This window comes from Corvus cornix, chromosome 14 (assembly GCF_000738735.6).
Source record: "Corvus cornix cornix isolate S_Up_H32 chromosome 14, ASM73873v5, whole genome shotgun sequence".
In the NCBI taxonomy this organism is placed as follows: Eukaryota; Metazoa; Chordata; class Aves; order Passeriformes; family Corvidae; genus Corvus; species Corvus cornix.
Genome location: NC_046344.1, coordinates 4,036,807 through 4,050,532, shown reverse-complemented (window position 1 = coordinate 4,050,532; position 13,726 = coordinate 4,036,807). Strand labels below are relative to the sequence as shown.

General features: G+C 50.9%; 1 protein-coding gene across 2 annotated transcripts in view; it reads left to right on the top strand.

Annotated features, from left to right (window-relative positions):
- Nucleotides 1-1,188: 1,188 nt before the first annotated feature.
- The window catches only part of MICALL2 (MICAL like 2), a 29,342-nt gene continuing 16,804 nt past the window's right edge, over nt 1,189-13,726 (top strand). Inside the window, exons 1-3 of one of the 2 annotated variants that reach the window (XM_010392674.4) lie at nt 1,189-1,417; nt 7,707-7,755; nt 11,303-11,444. In XM_010392674.4, the coding sequence (XP_010390976.2) occupies nt 1,275-1,417; nt 7,707-7,755; nt 11,303-11,444 (334 nt within the window). In that variant the 5' untranslated portion in view covers nt 1,189-1,274. Of the gene's footprint in view, nt 1,418-7,706; nt 7,756-11,302; nt 11,445-13,726 lie in introns of those variants that run through there. The other variant, XM_039560395.1, reaches the window with a different exon arrangement.

Here is a 13,726-nt window from a genome sequence, read left to right as displayed (position 1 = left end):
CATTGTGTGCATTATTATGCCATTACTGTTCAGGAAACCATTAATAATAAAGTGAATGGAGATGTAAAAGTTGCTGACATGCCCAGCAAGCCATTTATAATGAAGTGTATAATCCTTACCATAAAGTAAATACATTGGCCAGTGATTGTTGATGAAATGGAAACACTCTGAATTATTTGTGAGGTATTTATATATTAATGTATATTATCCATATCATGTCACAGAAATGCCGTTAATATATTATATGTATTATTGATTATTTTTACCTAATTTATAGGCAGCTGTTTAAGTGTTACCTTGTCTCTTCTCATGTTTTGTCAGCTGCATGAGGTCTGGTGAGTTATTTTACGGGATGTCTGTGCTGCGGGGCAGCTGCTGCGAGCAGGCCATCACAGCGCTGGAGTGAGCCCAGCGGGGCAGGACGGCAGCGGGGGCCGCCTTCACCCAGACACCCCACGCGTCTCTGTGGGGCCGGGGCGGGGAGGAAACTGCGGGTCTTTTCCAGCCTGAACGATTCCATGGTTCCGTGACACTGCCGATGCCTGATGCGCTGCCCCAGCACGGACAGACCCCCCGCTCCCGGCTGGCCTCCCTCCCTCGCCACAGCGAGACCCCTGGGCAGGTTCTGGGCAGGTTCTCAGCAGGTTCTGAGCAGGTTCTGGGCAGCCGAGCTTCGTCCTCCCTCCTCCTCCTCCTCGTTCCTTGCCCCTCGGTCTCTCGCTGCGGTGGGAGAGGGGCTCTGGCGGCCGCGGCACTGCTCGCACTTGGTGTCAGTGGGTGATGCTGGGGATGTATCCGCCCACCCAGCGCGGCAGTATCCAGCGGACGGTTACATTTCGGTGATCTTTGCTGCTTTTTAACTTTTTCTCCTCCACATGGGGAGAAAACATCCTTCCCAGTGACTAAATACGATTCACGCCTCCCCTGGAGGCCGCCCCTTCGGGCAGGCCGTTTCGCCGCTTTGGTGTGGGAGCAAAGGAAACTGCCCCTGCCCTTTGCAGCAGCGCGACGTGCGGGGCCCCGCGGGTGCCCGAGGTGCCGCTGCCCGGTTCCCGAGCCGAGGCGGCCCCGCAGCCGCGCGTTCGCCGCCACTTCCCCGCCCCTCGCCCGCCCCTTTCCCCGCCTCCCGGCCGCCGGTCCGGCCGCCCCCCGCCGGCTGCTCGGCCCGCGGTGGGCACGGCGCGGTGCGGAGGGTGCCCGGCCCTGCCCGGCCCTTCCCGGCCTCGCCGAGCCCCGGGGCGCGGTGCCCGGCGGCTCCGCGCGGGTCGCGGGCCATGGCGGCCATCCAGAACCTGCAGCTGTGGTGCCGGCAGCAGTGCGAGGGCTACCGCGATGTCAGCATCACCAACATGACCACCTCGTTCCGCGACGGCCTCGCCTTCTGCGCCATCCTGCACCGACACCGCCCCGACCTCATGTGAGTACCGTGCCGGGCGTCGAGGGCCGCGCTGCCGCTCCGGCGGGGTGGGAGCCCCGCTTCGCGGCCCGGGACCCTCGCTGGGCTGTGGCCATCCCGCCGTCCATCGAGCTGCGGACCCCGTGCCCTCCATCCCCGCAGAGCCTCGCTGGGCTGCAGCCACCCCACCGTCCATCGAGCTGCAGATCCCGGGTTCTCCATCTGCCCAGGACCCCTCGCCAGGCTGTGGCCATCCCGCCTTACATCGAATTGTGGATGGGCTGTGGCCATCCCGCCGTCCATCGAACTGTGGACCCCCGGCCTTCCACCTTCCTTGGGCTCTTGCCCTCCCTGCGGGCACATCACCAGCAGCATTCTGCTCACACCCACGCTCAGAATCTCCAAGAGAAAAGCTCCACTCTCCCAGCCTACGTGCTGGTTTTTTTCCATATATTTTTCCTTTTTCCCTTTTCTTCCCTCAGTAGCTGGATTATAAATGTTCTAAATGTGTCCTTTCCATTGCAAAACAAGTTCAGGCACTGATCTTTGGGGCAGTGTTTCCTTCTTTGCTCTTGTGTTTGCTCTGGCTGGGCTCTCCTCGCTCAGCCCGACAGCAGCGCAGCGCTCACAGGTCGCAAGGCGAGGGCTATTTAAATAAAATGCAGTGAAAGGGCAGGGCCCCACAGCCACTGGATTCCTGCACATCCTTTTTCTTCCCATCTAGAGCTCTGTCTGTGGGAGGTTAAGTGCTTTCCACACCTTGGTGGTGCCGTTGCTGGTGCCCTGTGGGTTTTGAACTGTCCTTGCCCAAATGTTAACATCTGGGAAGGTGGATCACCAAAGGGAGTCAAAGATCCTGCTTTATCGGCTGGGTTTTTTGGTTGGTTTTTTTTCCCTTCTGGGCTCTTTGGACTTTGAGATGGGGGGATTGAGGGGGAAGATTCAGGCAAGGGAGCACTGGAAATAGTGCCCAGGAATATTGATTTAAGTGTTAGGTCTCTCCTGGTCAGATGTGCCCAGCTGGGTGAGGAACAGGTTGGGTGGTCTGTACTGCAGTTTTCCTCCTGTACCATGTATTCTGCCATTTTCCTCATGCTCCAAGGACATCCTGCCACATGGGTTTGTGTGCAGACATCCCTCTTGCAGGTGTCTTGCTTCTGGTTGAACCGAAGAGAAGATCTCCTGTTTTTTCTCCTCTGTTGTCTTGAAACTTGACAGAAACTGGAGCAGACTTGGGCAGCGGGAGGTTAGTACAGGAGCTCCAGGCACTCTTTGTTGTCCCAGTGCATGGGCAGTCACCATGGTGTTGCCGTTTATGACTTCCTGACATGTTGTCACATCCACGTGACTCCAAATATTCCTTTCCTTCCTTTGATTCACGGTCCCAAAAATATAAAACGCCAGGGCAGAAAGGTTGAGGTGTTCCTTGTGGAGGGGCTGTGGCTGCTTCCTGCAGCTGGCCCATCCGGCGCACGGCTGTACACGGGCTCAGCGACGTGAGAGCTGGAATAATCCTGTTGCCCAGTTTAGTGGGTTGTTTATAGTCCTTGAACTGTGCAACAAGGGTAGTGGATAGACATCCCTTAAATAAATTCTGTGCTGAAGAGGGGAGATGTTCCTTGAGGCATCTCTCTGTTCCCATTCATTTTCTTTTATGGTGGACATTCTGCCTGACTTTATTTGGGACATCACAGAAGCTCTTTCTCACTTGGACCAGCTCAGCAAGGGCTGCCTGAAGGTTAAAGTAAGCCTTTATTTGTGACCTCCTTCATCAGCGTCAGTGCTGTAATACAGGAAAGCACCACATGTACCATTGACTGGGCAAAGTCCTGCTGGAAGGAAATGGTTTCAGGTCATTGGTGGCCAGGGTTGCCAGGTGCCATGTGTCAGATCCTGGGGCGGAATACTTGTGCAGATTCTCCATGTATCCTTAAAAGCTTCTCTCAGTGTTCTTGGTGCAGGGGACAGCAGTGGAGAAGTGCAGCTGGGTGCAAGTGTGGCTGTGACTCCTGCTTCCCAGGGGTTCATCCTGGGCCCCTGTCCTTGCTTCTACCAAAGATCCTAGTTAAAGATTAAAAACTTCAGACTGAAAGTAAAACTAGAAAGGTGCAGTTGGTGTTTGGAGCACTTGGTGTGTTTGCAGGAGCTCTGGTTTTGCAATAGTGTGTTTTCTGTCTTGGTTTTCACAAATGACATTCTTGGGCTGAGTGCAGGGGATTTCTCCTGCAGGAGCCTGAAAAATTACCAGGAAAACTTCAAGCTCAAAACATGGACATAATCATGGGCTTCTCTTGTGGGGTATGTGGCTCAGAGGACAGGCTGGTGTGGGTCTCTCCTTCCTTCCTGTTTTCTTGCTGGAAAACATATGGAAAATATGATAACTTCTCTTGAACTTAGCTGATGTTGGCTTGTGTGCTACCAGTGAACAGGGCAGGCTGTGTAAAATTAGAAATGCATTTCCCACTCACTTCCCACTCATGCAAAGATGCTCAGGGGGAGTGGAGATCCATGCTGAATTACCATGGAAATCTACTTCTTTTTTGTCCCAGATGAAGAGTGCTTCAGAGTCAGTCCCAGCTGGGCATACATTCTGTGTCAGGCAGGCTCCAGCCCATTTTCTGGGATGATTGTAGAGCCCAGGGACATCTTCTGTTGGAGGGACATGAAGCCTCGTGGCAGCATGGTAGGAGGCTGAGGTCAGCAGCTGCCACGTATGGTGGTGAAAGTTGTGCAAGCTTCAGCCACGATTTTAGTGGCCCTATCCTGATGAATGAGTTAGAGCAGGCAGGGGAGCTGTGCACGCTCACTCAGATATTAATGCCAGATGTCAAGGAAAGGTTTTGATTAAGATCCTTCTCTTCGTCCAGGATCTTGCTCTTTCCCAGACTGCAGGCTGGTGTTCTGGGAATGGGCTGGTGGTGAAATCCCCCTTGGCAGCTGAGCAGCAGCGGTGCCCTTTCCTCCAGCAGCATTTCAGGTCATTGTCAGCTCAGTGGTGGAAGATGAGGTCACCCTGGCCCCGCTGGGCATGGGTTGTGTGCAGTCTCTCTCCTCAGCAAGAGGCTGGGGTGAAGCAGAGGCGCCTGGCTTGGTGGGTTTGTGGTTTGTGTGACAGGCGTAGGCAGGGGGAGGATGGCTCGGGGCTCACCCCAGCAGCACTCTGTCACTTGCCAGCCAGAACAGGGCAGTGTGGAACAGGCATTCCTGAGAGGAGGATCAGCACATGGGGGACATCTCCTGCCTGGAGTTCCCAGACCCACGTCCCCAGGTTTGCACCTCCAGAAAGAGCGCAGCTGAAGAGTCCCGTTCCCAGCAGAGCATGCTGGATTTGAGCCCCTGTCCAAAGACTGGGAGCTGGCAAAGGGCTCCTCTCTGTTTTTTGGTGATCCTTTTGACTGCGCAAAATGGCAAAAAGCAGAAACTTTTTTGGTGCCATGAAGGCTCTGGGATTTTTTTTTTCTCTCAGTCTGCTCCAAGGTCAAGTTTCCAATCAAGTTAGTGCTTGCAAGCAGCAGAGATTCCTCCTATGGAAGCACATGTGCTTGCAGAGGACTGTGGCATATTTGTGAGTGCTGGGTCTGAGCAGCTGGAGCACGGGGTGGTCACAGAGATTTGTGGGCATGAGAAATGCTCAGCCACTTATTTGCTAAGGAAAGGGGTTTTTTGGGAGCTAAAAACTTCTCTGCTATTCGTGCGCTAGTGAACTCCACTCTGATTTGTTTCCAACACTGGAGGCCTCTCTTGGGTCACATTTGTTTTTTTCACCTCTTCCAATTAATTCAGTTGCCTGTGTTTTCTCAGTGGAGAACTCCTACTTCTCTGTTTGTATTACCTTCACTGTCTTAGGATTGCATTGGTCCAGAGAGCTTTGATATTCCAAGATAGGAGATGCACCAGCAAGATCAATTTCCAAAAGAAATACTATATGTAAGCAGTTCACCTGACTAGCCAGGGAAAGAGTAATGCTGAGAGGTCAGGAGACTCTTGAAATGACCAAATAACCTGGTTGTTTGCACTCTGTTTTGAGGAAGAGAAGGGAATTTGAGACACTCTCCATCAAAAGATTGGGGTTTTTAGGTCTCTGCTGCATGCCAGGGAGTGTACACATCACCACAGCAAACAGCACTGAGTGTGGCTGAAGGCCACTGACCGACAACAAATAGTATTTCCAGTGTCTTACATGTCAGAATGACCAAGGAAGCAGGAGCTCCTTTTTGCTCTTGCAGTGTTCTGCTGCATTTCCATGCTACAGAGACTATTCGGGAGCAGAACTGGGAGTGAGGCAGAGAGCTGAAGTCACCTCCTTCAGCTGGCTCTTAAAAAAAGCCAATTTTCTGGCCTGACTTAACCCAAGGATGGTTGTATCTATTGTTTCTCTGAGTGTTTTCTGATGCATGATTATTTTTGTTGCTCTTTTTAATCCATTGTTTCAGGGAAGGGAAATCTTTGGGCAGGAGCGCTGCTTGAAGTAAAATCTCTGCAATTCCCTTTGATTTTGCACAGGAAAGAGTCTATGATTTAGAGGTGGGATGTGCCTTGTCTTTACGTGCTCTTTGGGGGAGTTTAACCTCTGGGTCTTATCTGTCATTCTTTCTCTCCTTATCCCACATAGCAATACCAGATGTGGGAAGCAGGGAGGAGGCACAGGCTGTGGCATGATGAGCCAGCCTGTTTAAGGTGCCTCTCTTATTTATGATGTAATGCTCCACTTTCTGTGCTGAGTAGATAAAGGACCTGGCTTGCTCCTTGCTGTTACAAGCAGTGGAAAAAGTTCCCCTGCTGCGATACAGATCATGTGTTTGTCTCATGAATAGGTCGCTGTGAGCCAGCCTTGCCCTGCCTCTCAGGGTTACCCTGGCTCATCCCAGAGGCGTGGGATGGGCTAACAGGGTGGGTCCACACAGGATGTAAAGGTGCTACACACAAGAAATGCAAACGTTGGTGCTGTTTTCGGTGTATCAGTGAGAATTCCCTCTCAGATGTCAGCCTCTCGCTCAGCTCTGTGCCAGCAGACACAAGGATTGTAAAGTGAAACGGGGTTATTGGAAGGGAATTGACCCTGCCCGCTTGCCTGGGCAGAAGGAAGCAGTGTTGGAGAGCAGGGCTGCCAGCCAGCAGCCAGTTTTGTATTCCCTGTTTAGCAAGTGCCAGTCAGTTTGAAACAAAGCTGATGATGGCTGTTTCCTAAGCAAGGGACACGCTCCGCTGTGGCTCAGGGAGCGTGCTGTGCTGTGGCTCTACTTCCAGTAGCACAAACTCTCCCCTCTGCTTTCATCCCTGTCCCAGCATGTCCCAGGTCCTCAGTTCCCAGCACGGTGCAGAGATGGTGGCATCTGGGTTGGACCAGCGAGTGAGAAAGCAAATCTGGGGGGAGGTGAAGAGGGAGAGCGATGTCTGGGGACAGCAGAAAGGAATTGTTGACTTTGGCTTGAATTTGCAAACAGTAATTGTCACTTCCTTTTCAGTTACTGATTATGATCACAAATGAAAAGTTACAGCCCAAGGGAAAGCAGAGTTACAGCCCTAGGGAAAGCAGAGTAAGATTTCTGCTGGCAACTTTGGTGTTATCAGATGCAGTATGGTGTGGGCAGAGGTTTTCCCAGGCAGATTCCTGGTGCTGGTTTTGTGGAGTTCTGCCAGAGGAAAAAAAGAGGATTTGAAGCCAGAACTCATGTGCTGCTGGACCCAGGAGCTTCTGGGATCAGAGGATATGGGTGTGCTGGAGAAGCATGTGATAAGTGCAGTGTGTGGGGGATGCGTGAGAGACCTCCTTGGAGCTGAGCTCTCTCTGTGTGGAGATAACTTTCAAGACAGGAGAAGAACATGGATGTGACTGGAAAGCACTTTCAGAGAGAGAGTGTTAACACCTGGCCAGCAGGCATTGGTGTATCTTTTTGAGGTGGGAGAGGAGCAAGGCTTTTCTGGGGAACAAAAACCCACCCCATGAGTTAGAGGTTGCTCCTGGCTGTCTCAACAGAACCCCTCATTCTGCCTGGGGTGTTTTTGTATCAACACGTCCTGTCCACAGGCAGCTGTGGGAGTCAGCCCTTGCAAGGGTAGAGGTGCCAAAATTGCCTTCTGCTGCCTGTGGGCAGATGCTGTGCCTGCTGCACATCTCTGTCCTGGGTACAGCAGGTCTGTGACTCTCGGGTGGGATCTGCCACGCTGCTCTCTCTGGAGCTGTCTGAGGGTGGGATGGAGTGCTCTGTCCCCTGAGCCAGTGAGGCTCTGAGAGGCTTGAGAGCTGGAAGTGAAGCATCACATCTCTACATCACCAACCTGAGATTTTTCTCTTCTTTCTGTATTTCAGAAACTTTGACTCCCTCAAAAAAGAAAATGTGTACGAGAACAACAAGTTGGTAAGTGACTTTTAATGTTTACTTTTGGTCTAGTCTGTGACCTGGCACTTTGCTCATGTGATTTAGCAACAGAAATCCTGCAGACACAGTGTGCTGAGTGTGCTGTGTTCCAATCCTTTGCCTTAATCTGCACCTTCCAGCCTTCTCCCTTGAACAGCAATGTCCAGGCTGGCTGGCTGCTTGAAAGCACCTTCAGACTGTTCATACTTCTTAGTTGGCCACACAGTGATGCCTGTTTCCAGCGTGTCCTGTGGCAGCAGGAGCTCAGACAGAGGTGCTAGAGGTCAAAACATGGACATGTTGAGTATGTGATGCTCCTGAGGGATGGAGCAGGAGCTGGGAAGTAGCTGCTGTGAGAGGGGAAGCACAGGGAGTGTCCTTCCACTTCTGTTCCTTCCTGGTGCAGGGGGTCAAGGGGAATACGTCCTAAAACCTGATCCTGCCTGGACACTTCACTCCAGCCTGGCACTGGAGTTTCTCATGTTCTTTCCACAAAGAAAATAGAAGTTAGGCAGGCCAACCCCCTCCTGCGCTGGATTCAAGCATGGTCTTAGTGATCCAAGGAAGGATTTTCCTCTCCCTCTCCCCATCACAAAAGGAGAGGCAGTGAATTATAAAATTTCTCTTCCCTTGGCATTGCTCCACACAGTTTAATGGCTGCTTGGCAGGAGCTTGGGATATGAACAAACCATGGCAGCTTACCCTTGTCTGGGCTGGAGGAGTGACATGCTCTCAGGCAGTGAGCTGACTGAAGTGCTTCTTGCCTCTGGGAGAGCTGAACTTGTCCCCCCATGGCTCCTTAGCTTCTGCTCCCCCTCACCCCTGGCTGTGTCCACAGCTCCTATGAGAGACCATCTGTCCCCAGGCTGGCGCTGCAGCCTGTGAGCAGTCAGTGCCACTCTGGGGTTCAGCCCTGTGTGTTCCTCTCCTCGAGGGGAGATTCAGACCATGCGTTTTGCCCTGGAGGTTTGGTATTTGCCAGGAGTCGGGGCCTCTTTGCCATGGAAGCGTATCTTGGCTGAAGTGCTGAGGATCCCTGAGTGTTGCTCCTTCTCCAGCTGGGCTGGTGGTGTCTGCTTCTGTCTGGGAAACGAGCTCTGCGAGCTGTCTCCGCGGCTTTTATTAATGAAAAGCTTCTTTGTGCTTCTCATAAAGAGTTGCTCCCCTCCTTTGTTGCAGTCTGTGTGTCCCCTCCTCCCCCTTTCTTAGTTTCTTTTATGTCCTTTGTTTTGCTCTCTCTTCCTTACTCCACTTGCTGTGGGATGACTTGTCTGTGTTGTCCTTTCACTGCTGGTGTCCTGGTGCCTTGGCCGTGCTGTCAGTGGGATTGACCCTCCACGTCTCTGTGGGCTCCTGGGCTGGCCTCCCCCTTGGACTGCTCTCCATCCTAGCTCCAACCCTTCCTTGCTCCGGTTGTTCCTTGGGATACAAGTGGGTCTGACTTCTCCCAGCATTATTCCTCTGCTTTATTCCAGACCCTCCTTGATGCCTTACTCATCAGAGACTTCTTTTCAAGGGCTGTATTGTGCACGTAAAAAAGCCTTGTTTGAACTGCACTTTGCCATATAAGGTCATCTGTCAAAGAAGAATGTGTCACTTCTCAAGTGCCACAAAACCAACCCCAAACTCTAGAAAAATTTCAGTTGGTGGCATTTTTTTTCTAGAGATTTCAAAAATATGTAACGAGGAGAAAAGTTTCTAGAGGCCTTGGATTCGGTGCTGGTGGATGGTGGTGTGGTGTAGCAGGTAGAGCCTGTGCCAGAGGGAAGCTGTGCCCGGCCAGCTCGGGTGGCCTCGAGCATATCACTTTCCCATTTTGCATAGACATGGCAGCAGTGGCACTTTCTTCCCCTGGAAGGCACTTGGAGCTGCACTGATGAAAAACATAATGCAGAAACAACATATTGGTCCTCTAAAGGCCAGCCTGGGCAGGCAGGTAGAGGACAAGGGTGACTGGGTCCTGTTAGGTGGTGATTCTGTTGGGTCTCCAGACAAAAGCAGTTCCCAGGAACATGAGGATGCTGCAGGCACAGGGAACACCATATCCTAATGCTGCTCTCTGCGTTGCTCACCTGGCCCTGGCCAAACCAGGTGGGTGCACAGAGCATCCTCCTCTTTGTGGTCCAGGCAGCCCCTCGCACTTGTTCTGTGCCCATTGCCCTCGTGTCACCCGTGGCACAGGGTGGCAGGAGGTGGCATGACCTATGTTCCCACTAAACCTCACACTGGGAATGTCCGGCAAGAAAACTCGACTGGTCAGACCAGTTGTGCAGCCAGTGCAGTGGGGAATGCTCCAAAGAATGTATTAAGTACCAGTTTACAAGACAGGAAAGTGCCAGGCTGGGCTGGCAGCTGGGATGACACAGCCGGTGGTAACTGGCTGAAAGCATTTTTAATGTCAGCTCTGTTACATTTTTACTGGGATACCCAATGGAAAAAAATGGTAATTATCTTGCTGAAAAATAGTGGCTGTTTGTTTCTTCTAAGCAGGAATGGTTGGCTTGTACACCAACACTGTGTGTGTCCATGCCAGAGGTCAGATGCGGAGGGGTTTAATATATTCAAGTTTTTTTTTTTAACCCTTTCACTGTGGACTTCAGCAGTAGCCTTCCTTGTGCCTCTGGTCCTGCAAGTGCTGTTTTTCTTTGCTTTATTGGCATTTCAACAGGGATGCTTCAAAGGGGGAGGGAAAGGATTTTTTCCCATAAGCTGGGAAAGAACAGGGCTGGAGAAGGTCCTTAGTGAAAGCCCTAAACTGAGCTGAGCAAGGGTGAAGTTTGGATGTTGCAATTTTTTTTGTATTCTATTAAAGGCTTTTGTTCAGAGATAAGAGAAAATAGTTTTTGCCTCCTTTACCTGCAGTTTCAAAGCAGAGGACACCACAAAGAGGAATATTTACCCCAAATACATGTTAGGCAGCATGGAAACAGTTAAGCTGGAAGCGAGCTATGTATCAGGAGTTCTTCTGCATTACACTTCTCTTCCCCCTTTCTGGTCTGGGAGAGAGGGGTCCCTCCTGCAGCCCAAGATTTCCCATTTTCAGATGGAGGAGAGCAGGCAGTAGGATGCAGGAAGCTTGAACATGTGCACAGCACTCAGAGATGAAAGCTGCCTGCGAGCACCTAGCAGCCCACCGTTAATTGGGGAGCGCTCCAGGTTGGGCTGGGAGCCTGGAAACGAGTCTGCCAGCCTGGACTGACACATCCCCTTCTGCCAGGCCTGGCTCTCTGCAGCTGTGCACTCACAGACATGGGCAGGCTGGAGAAAGAGCAGGGGAAGCCCAGGTGAGTTACTGTGCAGTGAGCTATGGCCAGCTTGCCAGGCCAGATTTTTGGCTCCTTGCCTGGATTTCTCAAGGCAGTGGCTGGAAGCCATGACTCCGTTGGTTCCTACAATGTAGGAGTTAAACTGGTGCAGCTGTTCCCCAGTAGAGTTATTATTTGAGTGGGGCTGTTTGCAGTGCACTTTCTTACTAATGATGAGGAGCAGCTCTGCTGCCTGGCATGGACAAGACCCCTCTATTTTTATTTTTTTTTCCCTTCTCCAGGCATTTCGAGTGGCAGAGGAGGAGCTGGGGATCCCAGCCTTGCTGGATGCAGAGGATATGGTTGCTCTGAAGGTACCAGACAGGCTGAGCATCCTCACCTATGTTTCCCAGTATTATAACTACTTCCATGGACGGTCTCCTAGTAAGTGCCATATTCCCTGGAGGGGTGGGAAGGTTCAAGGCTTCATTTCATGCTTTCCCTTGCCTCCTAACAAGCTTGGAAAAGAAAATAGACTGCACAGAGGCCTTTTTGGTACCAGCACTATTTCACTGGGGGATCTGAACTCTTTGCACACCAGCCTACAGTTGCACCAGTGCTTTTGTACAGTCTAAAATTTCTTATGGTCCAGCCAGACAGGAGCACTGAAGGTTCCTCTCCATGGTCCCTACTTCAGCTTTCCATTCTTGAGCACCTCCACCCTTGTTCCAGTCTTTGCCATGCCTGAGGGTTGGTGAGAACATGGAACAGAACAAGGCTGAGCTTGTTTGTGAGGCTGTGCCAGTGGAACAGTATTGATGGTAGGGCTTGTACAGCACAGCAGTACTGATAGAAGGGAGGAGAAGAAAATTATCACCCTAACGGACATAATTGTAATAGAAATTCTGTCAAACATAAAACAGGCCACAGAGCTGCCAAGGCATTATATTCACGTACTGGAGAGTTTATCTGGGCTCACAGGAGCATTATTGTAGTCTTGGTTTATATTTGGCTTTAAGCTCACACAAAATGAAATAATATGATAAACCAATTTTACAGGTTCCTCCAGAGGAAACTTTAGAAAGTGGGACATGAATGACTTAACTGGTTAAGGTGAATCTAAATGTATGATATGTATTAAAAATGTCCTACATCTTGGAAAGAAAGCACAATTCACTCAGAGTTGCCTTTAATGTTTAAACTTGTCCCACTTCTCCACCTCTTTACACATTTAAGCATGATTTTTCTCTCCCTCCACAACTTCTTCCCTCCCTCTCTTCATTTTTTATTTCTTGTTTTAAAACCGTTCTGATTGAAATCAAACGAATTCCATCGTGTTTGTGCCAAGTGGTGAGAATCTGGGTCAGGTTGGGGTCTTTGTCCCCTCCCCCCTGCATCTTGTCTACCACGTCATCGAGCACAGCGCATTTTTATACTCTCTAGTGTCCCACAAAACACTTTGGTTGCATTCCTGTTGCTGGGGTGAACATGAATGTCTGAAAATGAGCCCAGCCTGGAATGTGCCCTCTGACACCAAGCAGAATCATGGGATCACAGTCATGCCCTTCAGATGGCTTCCAGCAGGACCATGGAATAAGCAGGACACGGGAGGACAGAGAGGGTGAGCAGACAATGCTTTAGTGAGGTCATGCTTTTAGGGAAGAGTAGAGTTGAAGCCACCCATCCTTGTGCTGGGCTTTAGGAATTCAGTAAATGGCACAAGTGGGAAGTGAGGGGGCAGCTCGAGCCTGAACTGTTTACTGGGTCAGCTGTCCCCTGGTCCCTGCAGTAGGAGCCCTGGGTGTTTATTTGGATAGTTGGCTTTCTTGAGGGCAGACTGCTGGGAACTGGGCTCCCTCTCTGCTTCCTGCCCTTTCTGTGTTTACTGAGCAGGGTATAATCTCTTTTCAGATGAGTGGCCATTTAAGTGGTCACTTGGAAAGTGAAGCTTTGGCTCAAATATCCCACAAGGAACACAGAGACATCTCATTCAGAATAGGAAGTGATGCAGAAATAGCATCCTCGTGAGACACTTGGGGGTCTTGTCTGTAAAAACTTTGCACAAAGCCTTGTTTCCCAGGGAAGTCTCACTTCCCAGGGCACAGGGCACCATTCCCTGCTTGACTGAAGTGTGTTGGAGATTCTCTTTTCTCCACTTACAGTGAATTTTGAGAGGTTCTATTCCATCTGCAAAGAAAAGAGAATTGGGCATTTGCAGGCTGCTTATGGCAAGTCTTGGTTTCCCCATCAGCACCGCTATGGCACCTCCAAATCTTTCTAGATTTACCTATTTTTAGTGGTAATTTCTGCATTCAGCAAGGCTGTTTGCTCCATGGGGATCCCGGCTGGGATGTGGGGTGGACACTTGCAGCAGTGAATATTCAGGGTGTGTAGCAAGTCTGGAGCACAGCAACTTGAATGAAGCAAACCCTCTGTGCTTCAGCTCCTTAGCCATAACACCTCTGCCTGTTCCAGCAGGGCCTGTTCCAGCCAAACCATGGACTGGAATTGAAAACCCAAGGTCTTGTTCTTACCATCTATAGATGGCGATTTGCATTTCTTCACTTTTGTATTTCCCTTCATGAAACTCCCTGAGAAGAGAAAAATCAGCAGTTTCAGCTGAATGTTGTTGCAATTCACTTGTTGCCTCTTGCCCCTCAGTCCAGTACAGAACTGCTCACGAAGGAAGTCTGTGTCTGCTTGTGTGCTTTGCATGTTACCCATCA